The following is a 22,293-nucleotide window of genomic DNA, read 5'->3' on the forward strand; positions in this document are numbered from 1 at the left end:
GGAAGGAAGGAAGGAAGGAAGGAAGGAAGGAAGGAAGGAAGAAGGAGGAGGAGGAGGAAGAGGAAGACTATAGAGTTCTTGGTGCTCTCTGAACTTGATTGTTTGCATAAAGACGTCTCATGACCCAACTAGGGAACGTCATCAGTTCTAGAAGGGAGTGGGGTTTGCGAAGAGGAGGAGGAGGAGGAGGAGGAGGAGGAGGAGGTGGAAAGAACTGTGGGGTCCTTGGTGCTCGCTGAGCTTGGTGGTTTTCTTGCAAATGTTTCATATGTAAACACAGCAAAACCCCACTCCCTTCTCGTACTGATGATGTTACCTAGTTTGGTAATGAAATGTCTGCTGGAAAACCGCCGAGCTCAGAGAGCACCAAGGATAATCCCACAGTCCTTTTCTTCTTCTTCTTCTTCTCGTTCTTCTCCTTCTCCTTCTCCTTCTCCTTCTCCTTCTCCTTCTCCTTCTCCTTCTCCTTCTCCTTCTCCTTCTTCTTCTTCATCCTCCTCCTCCTCCTCCTCCTCTTCTTTTCTCCTCCTCAGTACTACTACTGAGCTCCCACAGTACTACTACTACTTCTTCTTCTTCTTCTTCTTCTTCTTCTTCTTCTTCTTCTTCTTCTTCTTCTTCTTCTTCTTCTTCTTCTTCTTCTTCTTCTTCCTCCTCCTCCTCCTCCTCCTCCTTTCCTCCTCCTCCTCTTCTTTTCTCCTCCTCAGTACTACTACTGAGCTCCCACAGTATTTCTTCTCCTTCTTCTTCTTCTTCTTCTTCTTCTTCTTCTTCTTCTTCTTCTTCTCTTCTTCTTCTTCTTCTTCTTCTTCTTCTTCTTCTTCTTCTTCTTCTTCTTCTTCTCCTTCTCCTTCTTTCTCCTCCTCCTCATAACACCCCCCTCCTCCTTTCCAGCATTGATGACGTTCTCTAGCTGGGTCGTAAAACGTCTGCAAGAAAACAGCCAGGATCCGAGAGCTCCAAACAGAATCTGCTCTGAATCCAATCTTGATCCCTTGCAGGGAAGCGGACAAAGGGCTCCCTAGAGTTTTCCCAAACAATCCCGTGTGTTTTCCTCCCGTTTTCCTTATTTTTTGAAGTGGGATTTTGGGAAAACAGAAGGGGCTTTAAATAAACAGAAAGATGTCACTGAAAACAGGGGGGGAGAAAAAAATCCCATTTTTTTTTCCCACGGGAAATCTTCACGGCTATCGGGAAGCCGACACAGTTCAAATGTCCCATTTATGGGGAGTCCTTGATTTACGACTGTTCGCTTAACAACACTTCAGAGTTATGACGCTTTTGGGGAAAAGGGGCTTCCGACCTGTCCTCGAAGTTACGACCGTCGCACAACCTCCGTAGTCAGGTGATCGCAATTCAGGGGCTTGGCGACGGGCTGGCATTCGCAACGGTTGTAGCATTTCACACACACGGGGTTGTGTTTTGTGACCTTCCCAGCTGGATTCCGACCAGCAGAGAGAATCGGGGAAGCCAGATTCACTTAGCGACTGTGCGACTGACTTAACGTCCATGTGATTCACTTAATGACCATGTGATTCACTTAACGTCCATGTGATTCACTTAATAATCATGTGGTTCACTTAACGTCCATATGATTCACTTAATGACCATGTGATTCACTTAATGACCATGTGATTCAGTTAACGGCCAAGGTAAAAAAAATCTTGGAGAAATCGGATCCGGACACACACAAATTTTGATTGTAAATCGAGGGCCACAATTGAGCCCCAAATTTATGTTGCTAAGTGAGACATTGGTCAAGGGAGTTTTGCCTCATTTTACGACTTTTCTTGCCAAAAGTTGTTAAGCGAATCGCTGCGGTTGTTCAGTGAGTCAAACTGTCATTAAGTGAATCCGGCTTCCCCCTTTGACGTTACGGGACCCCGGGACACCGTCACCGTCAGAAATATGAGTCAATTGCCAAGCGTCTGAATTCTGATTGTGTGACTGCGGCGACGCTGCAAGAGTCGTAAGTGTGAAAAACGGTCATAAGTCCCTTTTTTTCAGCGCCGTTGTAACTTCAAACAGTCACTAAATGAACTGTTTTAGGTCAAGGACTCTCTGTCGCTTCCAAGTGGAATTTAGCACCTAGGTTTCTCTCCTGTTGAGTTCGATCCTAGGTAGAGTCAGATATTTCTCTCTCTAGGCAGAGTGGGAATATATCTGCTGAATAAAACTCCGCTCTGGCGACAGGAAAGGCATCCGGCCAGTAATACACTCAGCTCCATTCAGTTACCCCGCAAAATGATGATTTCTCTATGTTGCGTGGAAGCTTCATCCCTGGAAGCTTTCCAGAAGTGACTGGACTGCCATCTGTCAGAAATGGGGGAGGGTCTCCTGCTTTGGAGGGGGTGGGGTTAGGCTAGATGACCTCCAAGGGCCCTTCCAACTGTGTAGAAACAGTGTTTGTGGCTTCCCTCCAGAAGTTGCAGATGCTCCAACGCTGGAGTTTTTCAAGAAGAGACTGGACAACCAATTGTCTGGAATGGGATAAAGTCTCCTGTAGGGGGTTGGACTAGATGACCTCCAAGATCCCTTCCAACTCTGTTAACCTGTTATTATCTGTTGTCGGGCTGATGTGCTGCTTCTCCTCTCCCCGCAGGTTCCAGAATGAGGGGGGCTACGTCTTGTACCCCCAGATCGGGGACCGCTTGGACCTTATCTGCCCCCGCTCCGTACCCCTGGGCCCATTCTCCACCGAGGACTACGAATACTATAAATTGTACCTGGTCCAGACCGAGCAGGCGGAGCGCTGCGAGATTCTGCGGACCCCCAACCTGTTGCTCACTTGCGACCGGCCCGAACACGACATGCGCTTCACCATCAAGTTCCAGGAATACAGTCCCAACCTCTGGGGTCACGAGTTCAAGTCCAACCAGGACTATTACATTATCAGTAAGCCTGCTTTTGGGGTGCATTTCTTTACAGGCCGTACTCGGCTTACAACCGTCCGTTTAGTGACGGTTCACACTTCTAACCGCGCTGGAAAAAAAAAGCGGCTTTGTCGTTTTTCACACTTAACGACCGTCGCAACGTCTCTGTGTTCACCAGGGTCAAAATTCAGACGCTCGGTAACTGACTCGTAGTTATGACGGTCGCAGCGTCCCGGGGTCAGGTGATCAAAATTCAGACTGATTCGTAGTTATGACGGTCGCAGCGTCCCGGGGTCAGGTGATCAAAATTTGGACGCTCAGCAACTGACTCGTAGTTATGACGGTTGGCAGCGCCCCGGAGGTCACGCGATCCCCTTTTGCGACCTTCCCGACACGCAAAGTCAATTGGGAAGCCAGTGATTCGCTTAACAACCGGGTTGCTAAGTGAACAACTGCGGCGGTTTGCTTAATAGGTGCGGCCAGCGAGGTCGTAAAATGGGGCAAAACCTCACGGAATGACCGTCTCGCTTAGCGATGGAAATGTTGGGCTCGGTTGTTGGTCGTAAGTCGAGGACCGCCTCTATCGGAGGAGGGGGAAAATGTCACTTTTAGAGGAGGGATGACCAGAGGGGGGGAATCAGCCCATGTGTTGCCCGAGCCCCTTCCTTCCCCATGGGCGCGGACTATATATCCCAGAGTCCCCAGCCAGCCTGCTGTGGCTTCTCCAGCACATTGGGAAAGCTGGGAGGACGAGGGGGGGGCAAAGATGGAGAAGCCAGATTCCCCCCCCTGCTCTGCATCCAGCTGTGCTTCCACATCTGGCCATCCCTTGCAAGGTTGCTGGGGGGATTTTGTTTTGGGGGGTGGGTGGGGGTCTTTTCCAAAAGGGAGGGAGGGGTGGGTGCCGGCCTTTTGTGTCCCCCCCCCCTTCCTCCTCTCCCTCCTCCCCCCCCCCACTCGCCCAGCCTCCCTGTCACATCATCTCTGGCTGCCTGGGGTGGCCCTTCAGCCATCGCCATGGCAACCGTCTCCCCGCAAACCTCGGCACGAGCCGGCGACTTTGGCGCGGGTGCCACCGCCGCTGCCTTGTGGGAACCCGGCCCAGTTTGCACAATTGCACAGGTGCGCTCACTCGCTCGCACACACACATACACAAACACACACACACACACTCGAAGACAAGGGCGGGCGCCTGCCCTGCGTTTTTCAAAAGCTCCCTCCGCCTTGCCGTTTGCCGTTTTACACCGATACCCAAACAGGCACACGAACCATGCACACCCCTGGCCCGCTCGAGCCCAAACACACATCTGCCTTTAAAAATGCTCCCCTGCTTTGCGGTAGGCACCCAATTTTGCACATTTGCAGTGGCACATAGAAATAGATGCATCCTGGCACACTCGAGCCCAAATGCACACCTGGTTTTGCGAGACACTCGTTAAGTGAGTTTTGACCCCCCCCACCCCCGTTTTACGACCTTCCTTGCCACCGTTGTGAAGCGAGGGCCCGCCGTTATTAAATTAACGACGCGGTCGTTAAACAAATCCGGCTTCCCCATAGACGTTGCTGCTCGGGAGGTCGCAAAAGGGGGGGGGGTGTCATGTGATCCCTTAAAAACAGTGGTGAGGCAGGTCGCAAAATGGAACAAAAACTCCCTTAGCAAATATTTCACTTAGCAACGAAATTTGGGGTCGTAACTCGAGGACCTACAACAGTTTGTTCAAGGACCGTCTGAAGTTACAACGGCACTGAAGAACGGTGACTGAGGACCATTTTTCACACTTAACGACCGTCGCAGCATTCCCGTGGTCCCGTGATCAAAATTCAGACGCTGGGCCACAGACTCCACTTACGACGGTCGCATCGTCCTGGGGGTCCCGCGATCCCCTTTTGCTGACCAGCAAAGTCAGATCCATTTAACAACCATGTTCCTGGCTTAACCACTGCGCTGATTCACTTAGCGACGGTGGCAAGAAAAGGGTTCATTCTCCAAGGGGGGCCAAAAGCTCCGCTGGCCACCGTCTCGCTTAGCGATGGATGTTTGGGGCTCGTTTGTGGTCGTAACTCGAGGATATACCCGTAGACACAGCTTCCGGATGAGGCCCATTTTGCAATGCTGCCGGCGGTGGTGTGGCTGTGATTTGGGGGAGAGGGTGGGGTTTGGAAAGGGTGCCCCCTCCCCAGACGGGAGGCTCATCTCTTTGCAAAGGATTATGGATGCTGGTTTTCAACTTGTGTGCCTCCTTGGCACGCTCGGGCATCCATTCTGTGGTGTAGGGTTTCCTGCCTGGACAGGGGGTTGGACTAGAAGACCTCCAAGGTCCCAACTCTGTTATTCTATTCTATTCTATTCTATTCTATTCTATTCTATTCCATTCCATTCCATTCCATTCCATTCCATTCCGTATTTTCTGTTCTATTCTATTCTATTCCATTCCGTATTTTCTATTCTATTCTATTCTATTCTATTCTATTCTATTCTATTCTATTCTATTCTATTCTATTCTATTCTATTCTATTCTATTCTATTCTATTCCATTCCGTTCCATATTTTCTATTCTATTCTATTCTATTCTATTCTATTCTATTCTATTCTATTCTATTCTATTCTATTCCATTCCATTCCATTCCGTTCCATATTTTCTATTCTATTCTATTCTATTCTATTCTATTCTATTCCATTCCATTCCATTCCATTCCATTCCATTCCGTATTTTCTATTCTATTCTATTCTATTCTATTCTATTCTATTCTATTCTATTCTATTCCATTCCATTCCATTCCATTCCATTCCGTTCCATATTTTCTATTCTATTCTATTCTATTCTATTCTATTCTATTCTATTCTATTCTATTCCATTCCATTCCATTCCGTATTTTCTATTCTATTCTATTCTATTCTATTCTATTCTATTCTATTCTATTCTATTCTATTCTATTCTATTCTATTCTATTCTATTCCATTCCATTCCATTTCATTCTGTATTTTCTATTCTATTCTATTCTATTCTATTCTATTCTATTCCATTCCATTCCATTCCATTCCATTCCATTCCATTCTATTCCATATTTTCTATTCTATTCTATTCTATTCTATTCTATTCTATTCTATTCTATTCTATTCTATTCTATTCTATTCTATTCTATTCTCACGCGCACAAAGCGGGCACGGATGCCCAGATGCCCGGCTTCCTCCTCCGCTTTTCTCTGTGCGCCCCCCCAGGCAAGTGGGGGAAAAAAGGGGGGCTGCCCTCTCTGGAAGACCCCTCCCCTGGGGCACCGCTGGGTACCACCGGGTAGCGGAAGAAAACTCGACTCAGCCTTTAAAATCTGGTGGCATGCAAGGATGTCGGCATCGCTGACAGCCCGTCTCGGCCTGCCCCAAATCCCTTCTGTCACCCTCCCCGCTTCCCTCCCATCAGCTGATGTGAGCCCCCCCACCCATTGTAGGAACCGCGGCCGCAGGCGGGCATCACGGCGATGCCACCCTGGTGTCCTTTTTGGTGCCGGCGCGGTGCTGTTGACCCATATTTTTTCTCCTTTTTTGCAAAGGATTTTATGCCCAGCCGAGCGTGAGAGGAGAGGAGTAGACAGCGGAGGGGAAGGGAGGGGAGGGGAGGGAGCCAGCCGGGCAGTGGGCGGAGGTCCCTGGGGGGCTTGGCTGGGCCATCTAGGGCAGGGAGAGGGGAGGAGGGCATGGGGAAGCTTGCAAAAACCGGGTTGCGTCTTGCCAAGAAGGAAGGGGGTGGAAAGATTTGAAGGACGGGGAAGAGTTTAGCAGGAATAGCCAGGAGGATGGGGTTCCCTGAGCATGTGCAGAGTGCGTTTCCCCTCCACAACGGCCTCTGGTGGCAAGGGAGAAGAAAAGGTGGAAATATTTGGACTAGAGGGGAGTTCTTAGCAGGAATTCTAGGAGGAAGGGGTTCCCTGAGCATGTGCAGAGTGCATTCCCCTCCACAACGGCCTCTGGTGGCAAGGGAGAAGAAAAGGTGGAAATATTTGGTCTAGAGGGGAGTTCTTAGCAGGAATTCCAGGAGGATTGGAGTCCCTGAGCATGTGCAGAGTGCATTTCCCCTCCACAACGGCCTCTGGCGGCAAGAGCAGTTCGGGAGAAGAAAAGGTGGAAATATTTGGACTAGAGGGGAGTTCCTAGCAGGAATTCCAGGAGGATGGGAGTCCCTGAGCATGTGCAGAGTGCATTTCCCCTCCACAACGCCCCCTGGCAGCAAGAGCAGTATAGGAGAAAAAAATATTTGGACTAGAGGGGAGTTCCTAGCAGGAATTCCAGAAGGATGGGAGTCCCTGAGCATGTGCAGAGTGCATTTCCCCCCCACAATGGCCTCTGGTGGCAAGAGCAGTTCGGGAGAAGAAAAGGTGGAAATATTTGGTCTAGAGGGGAGTTCTTAGCAGGAATTCTAGGAGGATGGGGTCCCTGAGCATGTGCAGAGTGCATTTCCCCTGACAACGCCCCCTGGCAGCAAGAGCAGTATGGGAGAAAAAAATATTTGGACTAAAGGGGAGTTCTTAGCAGGAATTCCAGGAGGATAGAGTCCCTGAGCATGTGCAAAGTGCATTTCCCCTCCACAACAGCCTCTGGCAGCAGGAGCGGTTTGGGAGAAGAAGGGGTGGAAATATTTGGAAGGACAGGGGAGACCTTAGCAGGAATTCCAGGACAATGGGTTCTCTGAGTATGTGCAGAGTTCAACGGCTTCTGCTGAGGAATTGCGGAGAAAGCATTTTGCCTTTTGGACCCATCTTCATCCGGGCTGGGTTAGACGGAGACGCGACACCCCAGGAGTGTAGGACTAGGGGATGCCGCAAAGCTGGCTCTGGTTGTGTCGAGACTTGGCTCCGTCGCCCATCCACCGGCTGGGCACCATGGGTTTGAAGGCACAAATGCTGGGCGCATCTAAAAACAGATGAGTTTGGCTTGCCTGCCTGCCTCCACCAGTTTACAAAACCCGTAGTAATATAGACGTAAAATATAACAGTCTGTTTCTTGAAAGCCTCCGGTGTTGGAGCACCCACAGGTTCTGGTGGCAGGGAGTTCCACTGGTTAATTGTTCTTAATGTCAGGAAATTTCTCCTAGGTTGCTTGATAAGTTTCCATCCGTTGCTTCTTGTCCTGCCTTCAGGTGCTTTGGAGAATAGCTTGACTCCCTCTTTTGGGGGGCAGCCCCTCAGATATTGAAACTCTGCTATCATGTCTCCCCCGGTCCTTCTTTCCATTAAACTAGACCGACCCAATTCCTGCAACCGTTCTTCATATGTTTAAGCCTCCAGCCCCCTCATCATCTTGGTTGCTCTTCTCTGCACTCTTTCCAGAGTCTCAACGTCTTTTTTATATCGTGGCGGCCAAAACTGGATGCGATATTCCAAGTGTGGCCTTACCAAGGTATTATAAGAGAGTATAAACACTTCATATGATCTGTAGCCCCATTGTGGTTCGCTTACTCTCTTCTAATCCCTTCCTCTGCGATCTCTCCACTCCCCAGCATAGGTGACTGGGGAATTCTGGGGTCTTACACAGTATTTCAAGTGTGGCCTTATCAAGGTATTATATCGCTTCATATGATTTGTATCCCCATTGTGGTTCGCTTACTCTCTTCTAATCCCTTCCTCTGCGATCTCTCCACTCCCCAGCATAGCTGACTGGGGAATTCTGGGGTCTTACACAGTATTTCAAGTGTGGCCTTATCAAGGTATTATATCGCTTCATATGATTTGTATCCCCATTGTGGTTCGCTTACTCTCTTCTAATCCCTTCCTCTGCGATCTCTCCACTCCCCAGCATAGGTGACTGGGGAATTCTGGGGTCTTACACAGTATTTCAAGTGTGGCTTTACCAAGGTATTATATCACTTCATATGATCTGTATCCCCATTGTGGTCCGTCTTACTCTCTTCTAATCCCTTCCTCTGCGATCTCTCCCCTCTAGGGGGTAGGAGGAAAAAAAACCAGCATAGCTGAATTCTGGGGTCTTACCAAGGGATTATAAAGTGGTATTAACACTTCATGTGATCTTGATTCTAACTCTCTGCAGCCTAGGACCGTATTAGCTTTTTTGGCAGCTGCCACACACTCCTGGCTCATACTTAAGTGGTTGCCTACTAGGAGTCCAAGATCCCTCTTGCAGTTAATGCTATTGAGCTACGTTTCATCTAATCTGTATATATTTATATATATATATATGTAGGTCTTTGGTTATTCGGGTTTTCTCCCATGTAAAATTGGAAGTAGCTTATCTTCTGGGGATGTTGGCGAGGAGCAGGGGGGAAGGGAGGGAGAAGGGAAGGGAAGGAGAGAAAAAGGAAGGAAGGAAGGAAGGAAGGAAGGAAGGAAGGAAGGAAGGAAGGAAGGAAGGAAGGACAAAAGAAAGAACAAAAGAAAAAAGAAGGAAGGAAGACAAAGTAAGAAAGAGAGAAAGAAAGAAGGAAAGAAAGAAGGAAGGAAAGAAGGAGAGATGGAAAGCAGAAGAAAAGGAAGAAAGGAGCAAGAAAGAAAGAAGGAAGGAAAGGAAGGAAGGAAGATGAGGGAGGGAGGGACGGGAAGGAAGGAAAAGAAGGAAGGAAGGAAGACAAAGTAAGAAAGAGAGAGAAAGAAGGAAGGAAAGAAGGAAGGAAGGAGAGATGGGAAGCAGAAGAAAAGGAGGAAAGGAGCAAGAAGGAAGGAAGGAAGGAAGGAAGATGAGGGAGGGAGGGAGGGGAAGGAAGGAAAAGAAGGAAGGAAGGAAGGAGAGGGAGGGGAAGAAAGGAAGGAGAGGGAGGGAGAGAGGGGAAGAAAGGAAAAGAAGGAAGGAAGGAAGGAGAGGGAGGAGAGGGAGGGGGAGGAAGGAAGGAGGGAGAGATGGGAAGCAGAAGAAAAGGAAGAAAAGAGCAAGAAAGAAAGAAGGAAGGAAGGAAGATGAGGGAGGGAGGGGAAGGAAGGAAAGGAAGGAAGGAAGGAGAGGGAGGGAGAGAAGGGAAGGAAAAGAAGGAAGGAAGGAAGGAGAGGGAGGAGAGATGGGAAGCAGGAGAAAAGGAAGGAAGGAGCAAGAAAGAAAGGAAAGAAGGAAGGAAGAAGGAAGGAAGAAAGAAAGAAGAAAAAAGAGAGAAAGAAAGAATGAATGAAAGAAGGACAGAAGGAAGGAAGAAGAAAGAAAGAGAGAGAGAGAAGGAAGGAAAGAAGATGAAGGGAGGGAGGGAGGGGAAGGAAAAGAAGGAAGGAAGGAAGGAAGGAGAAGGAGGGGAAGGAAGGAAGGAAGGAAGGAAGGAAGGAAGGAAGGAAGGGGGCGTCGGCTCTTCCTGCCCGCCAACATCAGGGCACACAATGGATTTAAAATCTTTTTTTTTTTTTTTTTTTGGTAACGTGGTAACCAAAACTGGATGCACTACTCCAGGTGTGGCCTTCCCAAGGCATAGTAAGGCGATAGGAACCCCTGGCAGGGATCTTGATTCAATCCCTCTCTTCACGCAGCCCAGGATTGTGTTGGCATTGTCTCTTCTCTTCCTTCCGCCAGGAGTTACGGCGAGCAGCAGGCGCGGAAGGGAAGGCTCGGCCATGGCAACCTGGTTTAATGTCATCGCGACCTGATTGCAAATCAAATTGCAAAAATGTCCTTTTTTCCCCCCCCTCCCCACATCTGTCAGAGCCTCTCCAGGTTTTCACCTGGTTTCAGACAATCTCGGGGGGTTTGTTGTTATTTTTACAAAGAGTTCCCAGCGGCAATAATTTACTGCTTATAAAGGGGTATTAGCACCGCTTTGCAAAGCCTTCGGAAGGCCACGCTTGAAATATTCTGCGTCCAGTTTTGGTCCCCACGTTACAAAAAAAAAGAAGTTGAGACTTTTGCAAAAAGGGCAGAGAAGAGCAACGAAGAGGATCAAAGGCCCGGAGACTAAAATTATACGAAGAACGGTTGCAGGATTTGGGGTTTTGGCCGGTCGAGAGAAAAGATGGACTGGGGTGGTATTTGAGGGGCTGCCCCAAAGAAGAGGGAGTCGGGGGGGGGGGGAATTCTCCTATTCTCCAAAGCACCTAAAGGCAGGATTAGAAGCAAGGGATGGAAGCTCATCAAGGAGAGAAGCAACCTGGAATGAAGGAGAAACTTCCTAACAGTGAGGTCACCAGTGGAACAGCTGGCCACCAGAAGTTGTGGGTGCTCCATCACTGGAATAGAATAGAATGGAATGGAATAGAATAGAATGGAATGGAATGGAATAGAGTAAGGAATGGAATAGAATAGAATAGAAAATAGAACAGAATAGATAATAAAATATAGAATTAGAATAGAATAGATAATGAAATATAGAATTATAGTAGAATAGAATAGAATAGAATAGAATAGAATAGAATAGAATAGAATAGAATAGAATAGAATAGAATAGAAAATATGGAATAGAATAGAATAGAATAGAATAGAATAGAATAGAATAGAATAGAATAGAATAGAATAGAATAGAAAATATGGAATAGAATAGAATAGATAATAAAATGTAGAATAGAAAATAGAACAGAATAGATAATAAAATATAGAATTAGAATAGAATAGATAATGAAATATAGAATTATAGTAGAATAGAATAGAATAGAAAATAGAACAGAATAGATAATAAAATATAGAATTAGAATAGAATAGATAATATAGAATTATAGTAGAATAGAATAGAATGGAATGGAATGGAAGAGAAGAGAAGAGAAGAGGAGAGGAGAGGAGAGGAGAGGAGAGGAGAGGAGAGGAGAAGAGAAGAGAAGAGAAAAGAAGAGAAGAGAAAATATGGAATGGAATGGAATAGAATAGAAAATAGAACAGAATAGATAATAAAATATAGAATTAGAATAGAATAGATAATGAAATATAGAATTCTAGTAGAATAGAATAGAATAGAATAGAAAATAGAACAGAATAGATAATAAAATATAGAATTAGAATAGAATAGATAATATAGAATTATAGTAGAATAGAATGGAAGGGAATGGAATGGAAGAGAAGAGAAGAGAAGAGAAGAGGAGAGGAGAGGAGAGGAGAGGAGAGGAGAGGAGAAGAGAAGAGAAAAGAAGAGAAGAGAAGAGAAGAGAAGAGAAAATATGGAATGGAATGGAATAGAATAGAAAATAGAACAGAATAGATAATAAAATATAGAATTATAGTAGAGAATAGAATAGAATAGAATAGAATAGAATAGAATAGAATAGAATAGATAATATAGAATTAGAATAGAATAGATAATAAAATATAGAATTATAGTAGAATAGAATAGAAAATAGAATAGAATAGATAATAAAATATTGAGAATAGAACAGAACAGAATAGAATGAATAGAATAATGGAATGTAGAATAGAATAGAATAGAATAGAATAGAATAGAATAGAATAGAATAGAATAGAATAGAATAACTTTATTGTCACTTTGAATGTACACTAATTGGCATACGTTAAAAACGAGATTTCGTTGCATAGAGCTCTTCAAGGGCCACCACCTCCAAGTTGACCCCATACCACGCGACGAGATAAATAAGCAAATAAGTACAAAACTATGAACCTTGTGGAGGTTTTTAAGAAGCGATTGGACGGCCACTTGTCTGAGATGAGTTAAGAGCGACAGCGCTTAGACTGAGATCCCGCTTCACGGCGCCTTCCCGCCCTCTGTAAGCGGCTTACAGAGTCAGCCTCTTGCCCCCCCCCCAACCAACCCGCCTCCTTAAGGTCTCCGGCTTGACCAGGGGGTCGGACTAGAAGACCTCAGAGGCCCCTTTTCAACCCTCTATTCTGATTCAGCTCGGAGTCCGTGGTGCGCTGGCAGCGTCCCTCTTCCTCATTCTTTGCACCCCGAGTCAGCCCCGCCTAAGGCCTCCCTTGCTCCGTCTTGGCATCGCCTTAGATGCCCCGACTTGGCTCCCGATGCCCGGGTGACGTCTTCGGAGCCAGGACGAGGCTGGCGTTGGCACAGGGCCTGTGGGGACTGCCTGGCTGGCACCCGGATTCCTGCCAGCCTCTGGGAGAGCAGCTGCATTAAATCCGCCTGGGGATTAGAGTGGCTCATTACCAGATCACGCGGGATCCTTGTCTGGACAGATATTAAATGGCTTGTTTAAATATTAAATGGGCCTGTGGCCGTTGGGCGGGGCGGCAAGGAGGCGGGTGGGGGTATATGGATGGGCATCGGAGTGGCTGGCAGGTGACTCAGCCAGGCTGGGCCGTCCGTAAAATCAGATTTCCAGGACGGATAAAGGACTTTTTGTCCCTTTTTGGGGGGAATCTCATCCTTTCTCCTTCCCACAGGTGTGTTCAAAAAAGTCAAGATTATGCTAAGGAGGCTCCGCCCCTATTTTACGGGGTGGCCATCTTGACTTTTTTGACCTCCCCCTCCTGTGGTCATGTGATCCAAAAGTCCGCGGGGAAGCCAGATCCACTTCACAACCTTCAGTTAGTGTGACTCACTGAAGAACTGCACTGATTCACTTAGCAACGGGGGCAGGAAAAGTCATACAAGGGGGCAAAACTCCCTTGGCAACAAATGACTCGCTTAGCGACATAAATTTTGGGGGCCGTTTATGCTCGTAAGTCGAGGAGTCCCTGTTTCAACTCACGTGTGGTTTGATTGGTTTCAAGTACGCTGAATGGGGCAAAACTCCCTTGACAAATGTCTCGTTAAGCGACCTAAATTTTGGCCGCCGTTGTGGTCGTAAGTTGAGGATGCTGAGGGTATTCTCGGGGACCGGAGGAAAAGGAGAGATAGGGACTTGAAGGATGATAAAATTAACTTAAATAAATAAAATAAAATAAAATAAACTTAAATACAGGAAGTCTTCAAATTACGACCACAACTGAGGCCAAAATCTTCGTTGCTAAGCGAGACAGTTGTTAAGTGAGTTTGGGCCTCTTGGGCTGCCATTGTTCAGTGAATCACCTCAGTTGTCAGATTAGTAGCATGGTCGTTAAGCGAATCTGGCTTCCCCATTGACTTTGCTTCACAGGAAGTCACAAAACGGGATCATATAACCCCGGGACACTGCGACCGTCATAAATAAATATTTATTTATTTATAAATAAATAAATATTTATTTATCCCGTCATAAATATGAGTCAGTCTGAATTTTGATCACGTGACCCTGGGGCTGAGGCGACAGTCAGAAGTGTGAAAAATGGTCCTAATTCCCTTTTTTTTTCCAGCATCGCTGTCACTTTGGACGGTCGCTAAATGGACCGTTGTAAGTCGAGGACTAAACCAGCATTCCAATTTTAAAATCTTAAAAACGTTTTTAAAGCAATAACCAAAAAGCCAGTAAAAAGCACGAAAACCATAAAAAAGAATTAAAATGTCTCCGTCGATGACATGCCAGGCAAGAGTTGCCACCGGAAATGCGGTCGTAAGTCGAACAATTCCCGTATTTCGAAGCAGCTGAAGTTCCTAGACGGTCTTCAAGGGTGGGCCCCACCAACAGCCTGCTGCGGTAGTCTAACCCCTGATGGGCGTTAATCTCAAACTCTTTCCTGTCTCCTGCAGCCACCTCAGACGGTACCAAGGAAGGTCTCGAGAACCTGAAAGGAGGCGCCTGTTTGTCCAAAGGGATGAAAGTGATGCTAAAAGTAGGACAGCGTAAGTGGTCCACCGAGGAGGGGGGGTGGAGCCTACACTGGTGGCTGTGGGGAGGCGGGCGGAAGTGACTTATGGGGCTGCGAAATCCAGGCCTCGCTCGTGGGGAGATGACCTGCGGTGGTGGGGTGTCCTTTGTGTTGGAGAACGCCAGTAGTGGGTTTCACTTACCTTCGCTATCGGTCCGGGCCACTGCCGCTACCAATTTGCCCGAATCTGTGCGAACCGTTAGAAACCCACCACTGGAGAATACCCAATTCTTTTGACCAGAAGAAACAGAGGCCAGTATTTCTCAAACTCTGAAGATGGCTGGACTTCAACTCCCAGAATTCCCCAGCGCCATCGCTTGGCAACCGCCTCACATTTAGGACCATCCTGCGGTCCCATGACTGAGATTTTTGGCAATTTTGGGGGCCTGTTTCCGGAATTTCTGTCCGATTTCCAGCAACCCGTCGAAGAAAACAAGTGAAGCGGCGTCCACTTAATGTCCGCTACAAAAATGTCGTAAAATAAGAGTGCAGGCACACGGCGACCCGCTTAACGACAACATGATTATAATCCCGGGCTCAGTTCCGATCCTAGTTTGAGGACTGCCTGTATGTTGGGTTTGTTAAGGCAGCCGTGTCATTCGCATGACATGATGGGCTTGTGTAGAGTAAGGAACGACGCTTGGCTAGTGTCTTAGCGTGGCGCATGAACGCAACTCCTTTGGGCATAGTTTCGACATCCTAGTGTAGCGGTGACACAAAAAATCTAGGTCAAGGCCCTTGTGTGAATGGGGTTAAGACGGTGACGGTAATTGTGTCATCGACGCCGCACCCTTAGTGCCTGATCGTAGAACCGGCAGCACTTTGATTGTGTAGACGTGGGGGTTTTTGACTCACTCCCCCGTTGGGTACCAAGGAGTGGGGGCTTGGGGCGCTGCGTTGGGGCATGGTGTGTCTTTTCCTGCTCGGACCGTCCCTCTTTCCTCTGCCCCACCTTTCCCAGATCGCAACACGGGCTCCAAATCCCAGAATTCCATGCCCGCCACACCTCCGGAGAAGGACCGAGGGACGCCAGGTGCCGCCGAACCCAACAAGGAGATGGTCCCAGGTATGGCCCTTCTCCCACCCCACCCCTGGCGATTTCTCTCCTGCCACCTAACACTGTCGCACTTTTGAAGAGGGATTGCGACTGCTGTCACCGTAAGCCAGCAGGGTTAACCGTCCGCTGTCTGGCAAGAAGCTTTCCGTCGTAATGTGGAACCCAAATATTCCCACGGAATCTTTCTACATTTTTTTTGATGTCCTGGAACCTCTTCCTCCTTTCCTTTCTCTCTTCCTCCCATTGCATGTAGTCCTCAACTAACAACCATTTGCATAGTGACTGTTCAAAGGTACGACAGCCCTGAAAAAAGAGTGACCGGTCCTCATACTTACAACATCTGCAGCATCCCCGTAGTTACGTGATAAAAATTCAGGCACATTGGCAACTGGCATGTATTTATGATCATTGTAGTGTCGTGTGATTGCCATTTGCAAACCTTCCCAGCTGACTTCGGACAAGTAAAGTTAATGGGGGAAGCTGGATTCACTTAATGACCACGTGATTCACTTAACGACTGCAGGGATTCGTTCAACAACCGCAGCAAAAATAGTCATAAAATCGGGCAAAACTCGCTTGCTTAGCCATGGAAATTTTGGGCTCGAGTGTGTCATACGCCGAGGATTCCCTGTACAGTCCTCGACTTAACGACTGTAATGAAGCCTGGAATTTCTGTTACCAAAGGAAGTTCCAGTCCCGTTTGTGGTCATAAATTGAGGACTACCTGAATTCCTCGTGGGCTCTGAGCAAAATTTTCCATGAATGCTTGGCATATAATGAATAGGAAGATTAGGGAAGGAATTCAGTTGTAGCCGTAGTGGAGAAGAAGCAGGGGTGGGCTTCAAAAATTTTAGCAAGGGGTTCTCTGCCCAGTTGCTGGGTGGGCATGGCTATAGTGGGTGTGGCCTAGTCGGCCTCCTGCACCACGGTGGGGGGGGGGGGCGTTTTTGCCTTCCCCGGGCTCCAGAGGTTTTCCTCGAGCCTCCCAGAGGACAAAAACGGCCTCCCCAGGCTCTGGAGGCCCTCTGGAGGCCAGAAACAGGGCCATTTCCAGCCTTCCCAAACTTCCAGTAGGCCCATTTTTCGCCCTCCTCAAGCCTCCATAAGCGCCCTGCACTTACCTGCATCCAAAACGGGCCGCGTGGGGACTCCTGGGAGGGGCGGAGTGGGGTGGGCAGGACCAGCCAGGAGTGGGATTTGAGGGTTCTCCGAACTGCACAGAATCTTAGTTTGAGGTTCTTCTGAACCCCTGTGAACCTGAGCCCTGAGAAGAAGGCTGCTATCTCCAAAGGAACACAGAACCCATTTTCCACAGCGTTGCACTGCCTGCCTGACCTTCATGTCAGCTGACCTTGGAGGCATAGCTGGGGTTAAAAACAGTGAGTCAGCCTTCGTCCCCGTTTCCTATCTCGGCCTAGGTTGAGACGGATACTTCGGCAAACCCAGACAGGGAAGAATTGGGGGACCAGCAGTTCCTGTTTGGGCCCCCCCCCCCCGCCCCTTTTACCAGGAGAATAAAAGAGAGTTGGAGGGGGCAGAGCAGGGTGTGATGGGTCTTGAAATCTGAACGACCCCTATGAGGCTGTCCCGGGCAGATTTCCGCAAGGCAATTAGCTCTATTAATCAGATTCGACAGACGTGAAGGTTGTGCTGAGCAGGCAGTTGCTCCTTTGGGATGTCACGATGCGCCGAACGGTTTTCAACCACTTGTACAAATTGTGAGGCAGTGTTTCCGTGTCCTCTAAATCATGGTGGCTGCGTAGAATTAAGACTAATGCCCATTTCCCTGTGCCCGCAGGACCCTCTTCTGGAAACACGACTGGGAAAGTGGGGGGCGAGAACGGCCCGTTGCCGCAGTCCAACGTACCCATCATTGCTGGTGCTGCCGGAGGAGCGGCGTTTGTGTTGCTGGTGGCGGCGGCCGTGACGGGGGCCCTGTGTTACCGCCACCACCGGGCCAAACACAGCGAGTCGCACCACCCACCGTTGTCTCTCAGCACCCTGACCAGCCCCAAGCGAGTCGGGGGCGGAGGGGGCGCCAACAACAACGGCTCCGAGCCGAGCGATATCATCATCCCGCTCAGGACTTCAGACAGTGCATTCTGCCCGCATTACGAGAAAGTGAGCGGCGATTACGGTCACCCTGTCTACATCGTACAGGAGATGCCACCGCAGAGCCCGGCTAACATCTACTACAAAGTATGAGGCGAGGGGTGGCTCATCTGAGCCCCCGTGGGCGGCCTTTGGAGCTCCGCGGTGGGCAGGCAAGGACTCGGAGCGGACAGGACACAAGCGGACATTTAGCCTTCCTGCCTGTTCTCGTTCATCTCGGATGCTGCACAGAGAAGGGTTTGATGCACAGGTGCCTCGTTCACCTCCAGTTATTTTGGGGGGGACCCTGGAACTGATACGGCCGCTGCCACAAGGGATGCAACTCCTGTCCGATCACGTACGAGCGGATTCGATCGTGACAGCCCTTCCCCGTCGATTCCACGGCAAGGTCCAGCCCAAGTGTGAAGTTCAGCTCCCACCTGCGGTGGGTGCCCACCTGCCAAAACAGATTTGGGAGTGGAAAACACTGCACCTCCCCGTTTCTTTTGCAATAATTCAATCTGATTGCCTTGTCCGTCTCTCTCTCTCTCTCTCTTCTCCTTTTGACAGCTTATTCATGGGCCGCGGCTGATAAGGTTAGACGTATGGGGAAGGGTGGGGGGTTTAAAAGCAAGCACCCCCCAGCGCTCAAAAAAGGTTGCATTTGTTGTTAGTGCCATAAATCAAAACAAGGAACGTTGCAGGTCTGCCTTATTCCCACCACCATCGTGTGACACCCCCCACCCCCAGAGCAGCATTTCAAACGTGGTGTTTTCGTTTCGTTTCGTTTTTTTTAACTTCAAAAGTTCGCACCCTTTTGGTGTTTTTCTTTTCTTTCTTTCTTTTTCTTTTTTTGGCAATGTTGCCTCTGCAAGATCTCTTCTTATTTTTCTCCCACGGGGTTCCTTCGGGGTTGTAGCCCCGCAGACAAAGGGGCTCGTCCGTTCCCTAGTTGCAACCCTCATCCCAAATGGCCAGTTCCCCCCGTCGATACAGACAAATGTGTACATCCTCACGATGCACATGTGAATTGGGGGGGGAGGGGGCACAGCCCCTTTCTCTCTCCCCACGTTTGGATCGGGGAACCCCGTTTCCACAGATTGGACCCTGTTGCTGGGGAAAGGAGATCCTGGTTTGTTTTATCCATCGGCAACCATTTTGAAGTCTTCAATGGTTTCGTTGCTCGAAGGAGATGGCAAACAAAATGGCCGACTTTCCCACCCATCCACATCGGAAGTAGGATGGGAAGATGAATTCCTCCAAATTTTTAATGTTTCTCTCTGTCTCTCTGTCTCTCTCTCTCTTCTCTCCCCACACCTCGCCATTCGGGACGGGATATTTCCCCAGCTTTTGATGGAGTTTTGACGAAGTGGCAACCTATTGTGTGTGATGTTTAGTGGCACGCCGAAAGAGGCGGGACTTCTTGTGTTAGACTGGGAAACGTACGTGGGTCAACTTTCCTGCTTTTTTCAGGGGAAACTGTGGTTTTTTTCAGCTTTAATAGATTTTTTTAAAAGTTCTTTTGTTTCGGTTTACTTTTTTTTAATCTGAAACGTTTTCTTAGCTTTCTTGGTGAAATTTTACTGTTGGACATTGTTGATTATAGACGTTCTTGTGCAACTGGTCTCGGACTCGTCTGGTTATTTCCTACGAAATTTCCTCCCGTTATAAAAAAATAAAAAAAAAATAAAATTAAAAACAAACCGCACAAAAAACCCGGTTCTTCTCTTGGTACCATCCCTGTGGACTTTCAAGGAGCCGATGGTCTTCGCCGTGTAGAACCGTACAGTTGGGTCTTAGTCGGGTCCTAATTAGTTAAGTTGGGACTTAATTTGATCTCCGCTGGATGGTGGGTAGATCCAGCGGTGGGATTCAAATAATTTAACAACCGGTTCTCTTCCCTAATGATTTCTTCCAACAACCAGTTTACCGAACTGCTCAGAAAGTTAACAACCGGCTCTCCCGAAGTGGTGCGAACCGGCTGAATCCCACGACTGGGTAGATCGCAAAGCAACAGGATACCTCCAGATTTTGGGTTTTCGGGGGGAGGGGGAAACAAATTTCATGGCTGAAGTTCGGCTTGGGTGGGTTGTTCAGGGACACATGCATTTGGGGAAGGGGTGCAGAGACATCTCGGTGAATTAGGGGTGCACCTCAACCCCGAGAACCCAGCATCTCGTTCTGGAGGTCCACCATTTTTGGGGCGGCTCAGGGCCTGACGGTGTTTCAACTTCCGGCCTCAAAGTCCGTTGACCCGAAATGCAAGTGGGCAGTTGCTCTGCGTGGGGCAGCCCCCAGCCTCCCCCTTGATCATTCCGGGTTTTCCTTCCCCCCCCCCCCGCCCATCGCCCCTCACCCTCCACAGCTTCTCTGCCCGTTCTTGAGCATTTCGAAGAAACGGCAGCAACATTTTTTGCACATGATGAATTGTGACAGGCCGGGCAGCACTGTGGACTCCCCAGGGCTACGTCTGTCCCTCGTATCAGGGATCTAATGGTGCCCCCCGCTCGACCATGCCTGGGCTTGCATTAAGTAAACAGCAGCCAGGGGGGGATCTATGGGGTGAGAATTTGGGGGAAGGAGAGATAAGGAAACGGCCAGACCAGTAGCACACCAGCATTGCAGAAAAGTGTCGCCTCCTATCACCTCAATTTTGTTCTGATGGCTACAGGCAGGCATGTAATCCTCCTGCCCACCTCCCCAATCTCACCCTGCCCTGCCCTCCCTTTCCTGCCCCACCAATCCAACAACTCTTTGGGGCCGGTCTCTTCCCATATCCAGACACCTTGTCAGTGTTGGAAGGAGACAAGGAACTCAGGAGGTTATTTTGGGAACAGGAGCCGTACAACGCAGCAACTCTGCCGTGCAAAAGAGAAATGCTGATCCTACATACACCCCAGTGAAGTGGGGGGAGGAGGGGGTCAGAAGTGGCCATGAGATGGGTGGGGGGCTGGGAAAACAGAACACCGGCTGCCATATTGGCAGAGTCCAGTTTGAGACAGAATTGAGAGTTACAAAGAGGCCCGTTGGGGTGCCACGCCGTTGAACGTATGTTCCCACCGTGTGAAACGGGACGCCGTAATGAAGGAGGACTTCTACCCATCGCCAGCAGGGGGCGCCCTGCAGAAGATGCCCCTTCTGCGATGCCCCGCGGGGCGACTTCTCCCTCCTGAAAGTCCAACCGGTGCAGCTCCTCTTGGCAGCCTCTCTTTGCCCGCCCAACGGTCTCGTCTACCCTGAGGTCTCTCTGAGCCACAGGGGTATTTTTTTTTTTCCCCAATGGAAAAAGTGGCCAATTTGACCACGGTCTCTGCTGCATTTTGTGGGCTAAGCATACAGTTCTGGATCCGGGAAGGCATTTTTGGAAATAAGTTTTTTTTTTTCCCCAGAGGGGAATGCGTTGATTTTTGGGGCATGTGGGCTTCGGTTTAATTATCCTTCCTAACAAGAGACAAAATCAGATGGGGCACCAACAATTGTGACCTGCCCAATTTATGTGGGGGTGATCTCGGTGGGCTGGGGAAAGCAGGCCATCCTGAAACGTAGTTTGGTTTGAAAAGTCCTTGTCGGCCTCTGAGCTTGGTTGTTTTCTTGCAGACGTTTCATGGCCAACCTAGATAATGTCATCAGTGCTGGTAGGGAGTTAACGCCAAATTTAACATTAGACCAATAATTAAGTTAACAGTAAACAGCCCAACCAAGGAAACGTCAAGACTCTCCCTGACAGGCAAGCTGCTAGAATATAAAAAGAGAGCAAACTCCACTCCCTACTAGCCGTGGTGATGTTACCTAATTGGGTCATGAAACGTCTACAAGAAAACAATCAAGCTCAGAGACCAACAAGGAACCCATACTCCTCCTCCTCCTCTCCATAAATCCCACTCCCTTCGAGCACTGATACTGTTATCTAGTTGGCTCAAGAAACTTCTTCAAGGAAACCACCCAGTTCACAGAACACCAAGGATCTCACTGTCCTTTTCTTCTCCTCCTCCTCCTCCCCCCTTCCAGCACTGATGATGTTCCCTAGTTGGGTCATGAAATATCTGCAACCCCCCCCCCCAGCCCAGCTCAGAGACCACCAAGGACCCCCCCCCCAGTTCAACCCTGAGCTACAAATAGGGTCTTCTCTCTCTATCAATGGGTTTGGCTCCATGGTGGTCCCCAGCACAGTCCTTCCTTCGCCCCGCTGGGGATTTATTATTTCAGGGCTGCCCGGCTAACTACGGTTGCCGTGCCTTTCTGTTTTCATTTTTTACGGAGGCTTTGAAGCCGCCTTCCCAAGTTTGGACGGCCGTTGTCTTCCAAATATGGGCTTAGGCAGAGCGTGGCCGATTCTTAAGGCCTCCTTGAATGAGGGGGTGTGAAATTGGGATTAAGATTTCGCTTTGCGTCGCTGGGGAGGGACGGAGGGAGAAATGCTCCCGCTCTTCTACACACAAACCCACAAACCCACAAAAGAAAACCCGATTCCCACAAGAGAGGAAGGCGTTGACTCCTCCAAAGTCGTGCATCGAACGTGGGACGGACCCAAATCGGTTCTCGTGTCTTTTTTTTAAGACACTGAGCTCGTCGATCGGAAAGGTCGGCCGTTCGGCCATTCGAATCCCTAGCCCAGGAGGGTTGGACTAGATGGCCTCCGAGGTCCCTTCCAACACTGTTACTGTTGTTAT

At 48.8% G+C, this 22,293-nt stretch overlaps 1 protein-coding gene across 1 annotated transcript in view; it reads left to right on the forward strand.

The window, feature by feature from the left end:
* The window catches only part of EFNB3 (ephrin B3), a 65,250-nt gene extending 46,043 nt beyond the window's left edge, over positions 1-19,207 (forward strand). Inside the window, exons 2-5 of the mRNA XM_070954316.1 lie at positions 2,603-2,895; positions 14,357-14,449; positions 15,437-15,541; positions 17,331-19,207. Of these exons, the coding sequence (XP_070810417.1) occupies positions 2,603-2,895; positions 14,357-14,449; positions 15,437-15,541; positions 17,331-17,737 (898 nt within the window). The 3' untranslated portion in view covers positions 17,738-19,207. The remainder of the gene's footprint in view (positions 1-2,602; positions 2,896-14,356; positions 14,450-15,436; positions 15,542-17,330) is intronic.
* Positions 19,208-22,293: the final 3,086 nt, after the last annotated feature.

Source organism: Pituophis catenifer, unplaced genomic scaffold (assembly GCF_029215685.1).
Source record: "Pituophis catenifer annectens isolate HBS135680 unplaced genomic scaffold, rPitCat1.0.hap2 SCAF_15, whole genome shotgun sequence".
NCBI lineage: Eukaryota > Metazoa > Chordata > Lepidosauria > Squamata > Colubridae > Pituophis > Pituophis catenifer.